We start from the raw sequence: 10,845 nt of genomic DNA on the forward strand, positions 1-10,845 counted from the left end.
CAGGAAAGAGAACACTACGCCCTCTTCCATCCATTCACTTTTTTTTTAAAGAGTGTTTGTAATTCCGCCAAGCAGTAGTGTTTGTTTATCTTCATATTTATTGTGCTATCAAATAGTGTTTTTGGTATTTGCCTGTGATTTAAAATGTTTCAGTGTTTAAAGTGCTATGCCCAAATCCCCCCGAAGGCCCTGAACGCAGCACCAGTCCCGTTCCGGCACGAACTCCAGTCCCGTTCTTGCACCGACCAGGACTCCATGTTGTTCCGACAGCCACGGAGCGAACAAGTGCCCCGGCCGAAAACTCTCACGTTGCAACTTTGTGTGTGCAAGAAGTAAAGTGTTTGTGCGCGCGGGCGCGTGTGTGTTTGAAAGAGAGTGTGTGTTGACCCTCCGAAAGAAGATGGCAGACTACCGGGAAGACACCGGAGCCCGAGCCCTGCTCGCTTTACAGTCGGCACCATGCAGTCCGGTGCGCGTCGCGGTGACCTCGCACTCGTATTTCCAGTCCTCGCTCGCCCTCCTCGGCCCACCGATGATGGAAGCCCGCGGCGACGCCGGGCTTTTCCCCGTGCGCCTCGCTTGTCCTGCTCCGCAGGCCCTGGCCAGACTCGAGGGCCGGGACTTCGAGTTTGTGATGCGCCAGAGGACGGTCACCGTAGGCCGGAACTCGTCCCACGGCTCCGTGGACATCAACATGGGTCACTCGAGTTTCATTTCCAGGCGACACCTGCAGATCACCTACGACGAGGCCAACGGGTTCTCCCTCCGGTGCTTGGGCAAGAACGGCGTGTTCGTTGACGGGGTGTTCCAGCGGAGAGGGGCGCCCCCGCTGTCGCTACCCAGAGAGTGAGTGCACTCAGTTAGCAGTTAGCTAAAGGCTAATTATGGCAACACGGCGTGTGGCAGTTGCAGGGCAAGCCGAACTTTTATGTTCAATTTAAGCGTTGACCTATTGCTGGACACACAGCCTCGGAGCCGGTGTTATGACTTGTATTGTATCCCCTTTAAAGCCCACGCATCTCCCCCGTTAGTGGACTTTTAGTGGAGTACGATTAAGAAAAATACATGTTTTAAATTGTATGCGGGCGTTTTGAAGACAACACTGAAGACATGTTAATAGTTTTGTCAGATCTTTAACGCCAGTAGCTTTCCGAATTTGTAACGTTATCCATATTGAAACTGCCAAACGGGCGACTCATCCTGACGGGGATACAAAGTTTGTCATGACACCGCTAATGAGAGCCGTTTCATGTGGTTCGATCCTGTGTAGCTTCGGTTTTTGTGCACTTTAAGCCTGGTTTTGTCAAGCAAGCTGTAACACAACACTACACGGCATGTGTACACGTGAGCTGTTACATTATTATTTATTTTTTTTATACCTGTCTCCAAGAAACTTTTTACCCCATTTTGTGAATCAGCGGATCAACCTAGCTAGCCGTTGTTAGCCGTTAGCAAACGTAGCTTAATTTGGTCTACCGAGAAGAAAAAGCTAGTTAACAAGTTACGTTTATAAGCTATGTTTTTAGCGTGTGTTGCACATTGTTGTGTTTTCATACTGTGTTGACCTTCCTAAAACATATCCGAACATTTTGTTCCACGCGTAAGTAACGTTAGTTGGGGATAAATCCTGTCCCAACAGATTGGGATTGTCGGCGAGTCGGGAAGCTGCTCGCCGACCTGTCGCCGTCACGTTAACCTCTATGTAAACAAACCCACCCCTGACACCTCCCTTCCAGAGCATTGTGTTTTTTTGTGTAATCAATCTTTAAAATGGGTTTTGCTTTTTTTTTATTTTAAAAAAGCATCCGGTCTTTTGATTTTTGCCTTTACTTTTACTGTTTTTGCAGGCTAAATATTAAGTCCTCACTGGGTCGCTTAATTCGGTGCCAGTCTCAAACGGAAAGCTTTGACTTTGTGTGTCTGTCTCTTTATGTGTCAATCACGGAAGGGGTCTTCTCTGATTGGCTGTCAGGACTGTTTGGGGGTGCGTCTGTCGTTGGACAGGAAGTGCTAATGATATCCTCATTGCAGGAGCACATGGAGTAAACACAACACTCCAAAACCCACGGCCACATTCTCTGCTCTGGTTGTGGGCCCATTTTCAAAGCTAGCCACATGACTGTGTTGAGCCACGGCTGATGTATGAAGAAGAGGGCAATACATTTTGTATTTTCAGTTTGGGCTGAATGTCTAAATTGATTCCTCCGGGACATCAATAATGTTGTTGTTCTTATTCACATGTAGGTTTTCCTCGTTTTTAGAGGTTCTCACAGTAAAATATTTCCACCAAGTCATAGTACTCCTTCAGAATAGAGCTGATTTTCTGTGTCTTTATGGCATTCTCTTGCATTTTAATAACTCCCTTACCCTTTAAGCTTGCAATGGCTTGTAACAGTTGGCTATAGTCTTTGGGTATGATTGCAAAGCAGCTTAATTGTGCTCTCATTAATTAGCTTAACAACATTAATAAAGCATTAGACGACAAACTGCTCTGTGCGTGTGTGTGTAAAGTTATAGTGGTGTAATGGCGCCCTGAGCAGAGAAGGAAGTCTCATTCCCTCTATGCGTGTGTCCCTGCCCTTTTGTGTATGTCGCTGCGCTAGTGCATGTCGGTGACTTTGAGTCTTTGTTTATGTCTCCAACGAGCTATGCAAGCTAGCTATGACCACCGCTCTGCTCTGAGCTCACACAGTTATGCTACAGCAATAAGCATAACCCCCCCCCCCGACCCCCTCCCTCTCCGCCTGTTGAGAGCCGTGTGGATACAGTCACTCAATTATGGATTTGCACTCGATTCCATAAAGACCTCCTTTCACACAATCACTATTCGAAATGTCATGTGAGTTCTTTATAAACAGTGGCTTTTCTCTTTGCCCCCCCTCACCCCACCCCCTCCTCCGGGCAGAGACAGCTGTGAGCAAACTGTACATGGGTCCAGCATGAGCAGCTGCAATCCTTCAGAGGACAGATGATAGAGAAGTGATCTGACCGGTTTAGCTGCAGGAAACCGCTCACAAGTCCTCGTTGGTCTTGTGTAGCTGTATATATTTTTGTCTCTCTGCAGGGACACTTCAGCCTGAGCTCTTCTCCCCAAGAATAAGTAGGGATTCGGGTTTATTCGGCTCAAAGGCACAAATTGTGACATCTGGGCAGATGGGATGGTCGCAGTCACCAAGTACTTGGTTTCAGTGAATATGGAACATTGTCGCCTGAACCTGCTAGAAAACAATAAAACAACTTCCTTAAGTTTTTACTATTTGTTTTTTTTTCTTCCAGAAATGACTCAACCTTTAAGTTTAGGCTTGAACTAACTTGTGCCTGAGTGATCCCTGCTTATATTAAGGCAGTTGTCCAGACCTGTTTAAAGAAGATAAAATGCCAGTTTACCGAATGTCGTGTTAAGTCTACACCAGACTAGTTCTTTGTCCAGTAAAGGCGTTGCCTGGAGACATTGTCTACACAATAAACAAGGGGAACGCAAGCTTTATGTGAAATATAGCAGATTTGTTATCCACTATGTATAGTTCAAACACAATAACGTCATTTTAAGCTCATTCTTGACTTTGGAAACTATAATTGTCATTGTACTGTAAATGCTGAGTACATTGAGAGAAGAAGTTTGAGTCTGTACATTTTTAAAGTAGAAATCTAAACACATTTTGCCAACTGGGAAAACTCCCACCTGCCGAGGAAAATCATGTGATATGATTGAGAGCTTCACAACAGCCCCTTCAGACAAATGACGTTAAAGGGTTAGCTTTCAGGCATTGTATGGGAGAGACTGCACTAATCCAACGTTGTTTCTGTCCTTTCTTCTGTCCTGTTGCTTTCATCGTCTCCCCCCCCCCCGCCCCCCCCACTCCTCCGGCCTTCCTGCCCCGCCAGGTGTGTGTTTCGTTTTCCCAGTACAGTTATCAAGATCCAGTTCATGTCCCTCCTGCTGCTGGAGGACCACAGAGAGCGGGAGATGCCCTCTCTTCCGCCTCGCCCGCTTCTGCCCCACATTTCCCCCCTCAAAATCAGCATTCCCACAATGCAGCAGCACGAAGAGCACATCCGGGCGTTTGGATCGCCGCTGCCCTCGCCCACGGGCACCCTCAGGTAAGAAGACGTGCACGGACACACGCTGTCGCACCCACCCCCGACAGGTTTACATTGATGCATGCAAACAAAGCATATTATCTGTCGGGACGCTTATTCATAAATATAAATGCGATTTGGAAAGAGGAGTCGGATGAGTCTTTTACATTTTCTTGTGTACTGCTTTTCAGTGAATTGTTGTGACAGTAAACGCTCATTGCAAAGCCTGCAGGGCTATAACGTCTGTTTTGTTTGCGTCTCAAATTGAGTTAAAATAAATATTAGTTAATACAATAAGTAAATCATTTGATTAGTCCTTATTTAAATAAATGATCAATTGTAGTTTATAAAAAAAAAAAAGCCACTCTACCTTCTTCCTCATTTTGATGATTTTCTTTTCATTATATGACAGTTGGTTTCACAAATGATGACATCATCCCGGGAGTTAGGAAATCAGCCTGCGATTAAAATGCAAAACAACTCAGCAGATTAAGCCGTAGTGAAAATAATCATTTGCTGCAGCAAAAATACTGACAAAATCCTCCTGCTTAGGATCCTGCTATCAAAAAACATCGGTATATGCCATTTGTGTATATATTCCAGCATTTTTTAACTCAACTCTGTCTTCTTTGCGGTATGGCGGTTTACACACTAAGGGTTTCAGATCTGAGCGGTTTACTTTCTTACTGTACATGTTTTAAACACAAGGCTTTGTTTCCTTTGGTTATTTCTACAAATCTTTACCGATCACACACTACATGAGCTCATTTTCACTGATAATCTCCTTTCTGGTTGAGGGCGTAGTGGAAACCTGCTCTCTAAGTAAGCCCTGATGCAACATGTTGGAAAATCAGGCTCCACAAATGCACACAGCACGTTCTGCTCCAAGCACGGTGCTGTTGATATCGCCCTCTGGTGGGCTGTGGTGGTCACTGCACCACACATCCCCCCCCCCCACCCCCACCTATGTCATCCTGTGTGTGTGCCTGCCTTATATGGAATGGCTGCAGCTTCGAGGCGTGTGATTGGCTGTCGGGCAGATTGTTTTGCCCGTAGGCCGTTTTTCCCGTCCATTGGTGGCTTCCTTTTCAGAGCCCACCACCTCTCACACACGTGGACCAACACACACACACACACACCTCACGCGGAGCAAAGACGCTTGCTCAGGCGTCTCTCCGCAACTTTCACTGTGGCCTTTTTCGGGGCCGGTTGTTGTTGTGCCCCCCACCCCCCCCCCCCCCCCCCCCCCCCCTTCCTTGACAGTATCCACGTACAGTACGCAAGACGAGTATTGTGTAAAAAGGAAAAACACGTGCCTGCGCTTACACACCGTTGGTGGTAAGAGTCACTTTTCCTGTTTGGCAATCGCAAATGAGCCGTATACAATAACATTGTTCTGCCTGTGGCGGCATGGACACGTGTACTTCTGGTCCCCCGAACACGCGTCACGCGGGACTCGAGGATGTACATTTACAGACACAATCGCGTTGGGACCAAGGATCAACTGTTTCAATGTGGGCTTCATTTTGCAAACGCTGCAGGCACACTTTTTTTGTTCACAGCCAATTGTTTATCAAAATATAATTTTAAGGGACCTATCGTGTTGCTGCACTGCCCCACACATCATTTCTACGGACCTAAGAAAGAAAACACTACACTAATTGAAATTTGTTGTATTTAAAAAAAAAAAGAAGGAAAAACAAACATTCAGCCCTTATTTTATTATTTAAGTTGTGCCTGAGCAACAAGTTTCTTGTCGCCATCATTAATTTTTAAAACGCTGAGCTTACAAAGCGACTTGCAAAACACAGCCTGCAGCCTAGTTTCCCCAGCCAAAAAATACAAAGTGTTTTGTGTGTGTGTGTGTGTGTGTGTGTGTGTGTGTGTGTGTGATATCTTCAGCTCACTGTTGCCTAAGGCAAATCAAAGCACATTGACCCTCCGAGAAAGCCGTGTTTACTTTACTAACAGAAGCAGGTGTGTGTTGTATACGTTACCGGGTTCTCCTCGTGTTTTGTCCTAACAGCACCAGATAAAACCTCGTGAATGATTAACACCATGCAGTGTTTTGTTCATTGAGGTGTGTTGTTGTTGTGTGTTAAGAACGCACCGGATATGAGCTGTAATCATTTTTCCAAATGTCCCTCTTGTATTTGTTGCACTGAATTCGTCACAAACTGAAAGGATTAATATTCAAAAATAACCATGTGTATCCGTCAAGCCGATTTGGGCTTCGTGTTGGGGGGTCAAAGGGTCGTATCAGAATTTAATTGCTTTTGATGACATTTCTAACACACATCTAGATGGAATTGAAGGAACTCGTCACATAATCTCTTTTCCTCTCCTTCAGCGTGTTTCTGTTCATAAAGTCTTCATCGCTTTTATCCAAAGGTCTGTCCCCCCCCCCGGTTGAGACCCTGTTGACGGACTCTTTCCTCTCCTCTCTCCAGTGTTCCCAACTCCTGTCCGGCTAGCCCGCGGGGGGCAGGGTCATCGGGGTATCGCTATGGACGCAACGTGACCTCCGACCTCCAGTTGGCGGCTGAATATGCCGCCAAGGCGGTTTCTGAGCAGAGACGAAGCGTCGTTGAGCAGAGGGGCGCCGGGAGTGAGCAGCGGGGGGAGTCGGCCGGGGGAGACAGCCCCAAGGTGAAGACCCAGAGACCCCGACACCCCCCCCCCCCTCAATTCATCATTGAAAACGCTTCAAACTGTGCGTGCGGATGCTAACGCTCGTGCCTTGTTGGTCTAGGACGAGTCCAAACCACCGTATTCCTACGCGCAGCTCATCGTGCAGGCCATCTCCTCCGCCGCCGACAAACAGCTGACCCTCAGCGGCATCTACGCGCACATCACCAAGCACTACCCCTACTACCGCACCGCAGACAAGGGCTGGCAGGTAACGGCTTCCCGTCTCTTACAGTGATCGATCGGTAGTGTGTCGAGAAACAAGCCAAACCTTCACTCCAGCACGTCCACGGGGCGATAACGAATCCGAAGGCAGTCGTGAAGCAAAAAGCAGATTTCGCGAAAACAAAAGAAATAGACGTAATGTTTGAGCTTGCACCGTAGAGCAGGCTCTGTGTGCAAAATGTAGTGTCAAGAAGCCTTTAAACAATTTCATGCCTCTTCACGAAATATATAAGAATATCAAATAATATTTCTTTGTGACAGTAACCAAACTATTTTTCTCTGTAGAACTCGATAAGGCACAACCTGTCCCTCAACCGATACTTTCTGAAAGTGGCCCGTTCCCAGGACGAGCCGGGCAAAGGCAGCTTTTGGCGGGTGGACTCTGCTTCTGAGAGCAAGTTGGTGGAGCAAGCCTTCAGGAAAAGACGGCAGAGAGGGGTGGCCTGCTTCAGGACGCCATTCGGACCGCTCTCTTCTAGGTAAGTGGATCCTCGTGCAAACGCACACACACACACACACACACAGACGTCTGTCACACCCACTCACACACATGCTGATTGGACCTTTAACCCTTTGTCCCTTCTCTCTGCTTCTGCTCCTGGCTCATTTGATTGGATAGAACAAAGTAAGTCTAATTGGGCAGAAGGTAATGGCAGTCAGGGAGCTTTGTAATGTTCTTACACGTCTCTTTGTGGATAAAGAGCTTTCTTTTGTCTTTGTCCTTTTCCCCCCCAGGAGTGCTCCGGCCTCCCCGACCCACCAGGGACTCCTCTCTCCTCCATCTAGCGGGCTGCAGACTCCTGAATGTCTGAGCAGGGAGGGCTCTCCTATCTCCCACGACCACCACGAACAGCTGGTTAACAAACTGGCGTCCGTACCCGAGTACAGGTACTCTCAGAGTGCCCCAGGTAGGCTCTCACAGAAACACCCACCGGCACGCGAGGGCTTTTCGGCTGGTCCATGGAGCAGGTCAAACGTTGCTGTGTGTGTGTCTCTCTGCGTAGGCTCTCCAGTCAGTGCTCAGCACGTCATCATGGCGGCCCCCGCGCACCCGGCGGCCCTGCCCTCAGGCCACGGCAAAGCCCTCGCTTTCCTTCAAGGCGGCGGCGGCGGCCAAGTCCAGCCCATCCACGTGCTCCAGAACCCGACTCAGTCCTCCATCACCATGGTGCGGCTGGTGACCAGCGGCCCTCCGGCTTCCAACCCTCCCAACGGGTACAGCGCCCCCCCTGTTGGAGGAACCGAGGGCCACGCTGAGCTCAGAGGTACAGCGGTGGGAGTCTCTTTAAGAAGTGCATGTGTTATGCGACACATTACTACCCGATGAGCATTCAATTTGTTGATCTTTTATAGCTGTTGTGGGGTTGTGTCTTTTTTTTTGTCATTTTCTGCAGCATTGTGAAGACTATTCACAAGCATTCAATGTCAACTTTTCAAAGGTTTAGGGTGTGTGTGTGTGTGTGTGTGTGTGAAGTGCATGGTTGAGCCCTGGGGGGGACAATAACAAACTACCTGACCGGATGTTTGTCAGTTTATTATTAATATATAATATACGTATTATGGCTGTCAAAGTTAACACCTTAATCGAGTATTGAGTATTGAGAGTATTGTGGCCGAAGGTTAATGCGATAAAATATTTCAACGCAGTAAACGCAACTTTGTATACTTTGGGTGTGCGTTGACCCCAGACGCAAAGTGATTACTCGTTCATTTATAAGATTTAGTCTTTAGAAGAAAAAAACCCCTCTTAAATCACGATTAATGAATTTCAAAATATGTCCAGCCCTAATTATGACTATTACTAATGGTTTCAAGCCGGGGCTTCTTGAAGTCTGGATCGAGGTCCAAATTCAGATTGAACTATAGATCAATGTGGACCGGACCATGTGTCACTAATTCTATTGCACAGGGATATATTTTCCTGGTTTGAATGTTACCAGCATGATCGAGCATGCCCGAATACTTTTTAACCACAAGTTGTCTCAGTTTGTTCCTCTTTACGAACCTTTGATCGGTGCCTCCAGGTTCATGTCCCCAGGCGCTGATTTAGAGTGAGTGCAGTCCTTTGTTTTATTGTCCTGTATGGACGTGAATGTAAAGGACCCCCCTGATGCTGTCAGCTACTACCTCAGTCTGTTCACGTACTTCAGCAGTGACCCGAATCCAAACCAGATCAGGTGTCTTTAATAACCGCAACTTGAGAGAGGCGTACTCCCAAGTTGCGATCTATGAAAATAACCTTCTGAACAGATGATTGAATGCGAGGGGCATCGTTGTTCGCCGTGATTTAACAGCAACACATTTCAATTTTTGCAGACACACGGTCGCACTTTAAAGTCTGGTTCTTTCACCTGTTTTTATTGTGTGTCTGTGTTCCCGTCAGACGCCCAGCTGACCCGAGAGCGAGTGATCCAGACGGTGGACAGTGCGCTGCACGGCGGGGACGGGCGGAACACGGCCCACGGTTTACATCAGCTTCCTGTTCGCCCTGTTACTCAGAATGGCAAACAGTCCTCTGCTGTGGCCGCGGCAACCAGTCTGGCAAATGCTTCTGGTAGGATTCCACAGCCACGCACATCGACCTCTCGGGGGATGAATACAGGCCGATGTTTTCCAAGTCGGGTATAAGATGTTAGACTTGTGTCTCGTGATGGTGGCGGCCACAAAGAATGTCATCAAAAGTCAGTTTATTAAGCCATAAAAGAAAATTCATGGTATAATAGTATTAGTCATTAAACATCATAGTAGGATGTCAAATAATAAAAAATATGTGAAAATGAACAACTGGAAAATAAGAACAAGAAGTCCTAGGATTAATAATAATAGTAGGCCATATAATATACAATTAAAACACAAAAGTCATATACAGTATAGTTTATAGCCTATATACAAACTAAATGATGGATAAAATATGTCCTCATCAGGTCATCCAGGTACTTCCTCTCTTGTCTCCTGTCCAGGCCTCAGTAGTCCTCTGCAGATCCTGGCTGCGCAGGCTTCCAGCTCCCCCCCGGTGCTGCTGAGCAGACGGCCCAGCGCAGAGACGTTAGCCGAGCCCCAGGCCAAGCGCCCCAAGATGGAGGGCGAGAGCGGGGCCGAACCCGCTCAGCAGCCTGTCATCGTTGCCATGACAACGCAAACCCACAACCCTCGGAAGTGAAACCCAGGGGCCTCTAAACCAGGTACCCGACGGACAGCCTCCTTCTGGGGCCCCCCGACTGCTTTGCCTTTTATACTCTTTGATATGACTGCGGCCGCCGTGGCCAAAACGATGTACAGGCAGCCTCAACTCATTCAATTAATTGTTGTAAGGAAACACATTTCTTTTGGTCAAAAATAAATACAAACTTTCAAATGAATCATTCAGGACTTTTTCCAGCTTTACGGTCTTTAATGTAATCCATCACTCACTGACGACACAAGTGAGGAGATTAAGCTTATAAGCATTATGCATATAACAATCATTTCAGTGTGAATATTGGATGATATCTTGGATGCACGAGATGCAACGGTTACCGTCACTCAGGCCAAAGGACTCCTGCACTTCTGATCTGTCATCGCCTGACTTAAAAAAAAAAAACAGGGAATGTGTGTTCAGAGATTTTGAAATGACCAGCATTTATAGAAGAAGCTGTGACTTTCAGAGTTGATGTTGTCGTGCAACTTGAGACGGGACTGAGCTGCGTACACACACAGAGACCACCCAGAGGCACAGGAGACTGTAAGAATATGATTGTACTCTTCATGAGGCAACTTTTACTGATACGGTCAGACTTAAAAAAAAAAATGAAATAAAACAAAAGGAAAGCTATAAATATTAAGACCCTGAATGTGAGGCGTCTATCTTTCTGG

The 10,845-nt window shown here is 47.1% G+C and overlaps 1 protein-coding gene across 1 annotated transcript; it reads left to right on the forward strand.

The window, feature by feature from the left end:
• The first annotated feature begins 244 nt into the window (after nucleotides 1-244).
• foxk1 (forkhead box K1) lies at nucleotides 245-10,628 on the forward strand. Its single transcript, XM_037471195.2, has 9 exons — nucleotides 245-846; nucleotides 3,886-4,101; nucleotides 6,531-6,729; nucleotides 6,833-6,979; nucleotides 7,279-7,472; nucleotides 7,729-7,901; nucleotides 7,998-8,258; nucleotides 9,377-9,547; nucleotides 9,954-10,628. The coding sequence occupies exons 1-9, from the start codon at nucleotides 401-403 to the stop codon at nucleotides 10,151-10,153; spliced, it is 2,007 nt and encodes a 668-aa protein (XP_037327092.2). The 5' UTR covers nucleotides 245-400; the 3' UTR covers nucleotides 10,154-10,628.
• Nucleotides 10,629-10,845: the final 217 nt, after the last annotated feature.

Source organism: Pungitius pungitius, chromosome 9, assembly GCF_949316345.1.
Source record: "Pungitius pungitius chromosome 9, fPunPun2.1, whole genome shotgun sequence".
Lineage (NCBI taxonomy): Eukaryota > Metazoa > Chordata > Actinopteri > Perciformes > Gasterosteidae > Pungitius > Pungitius pungitius.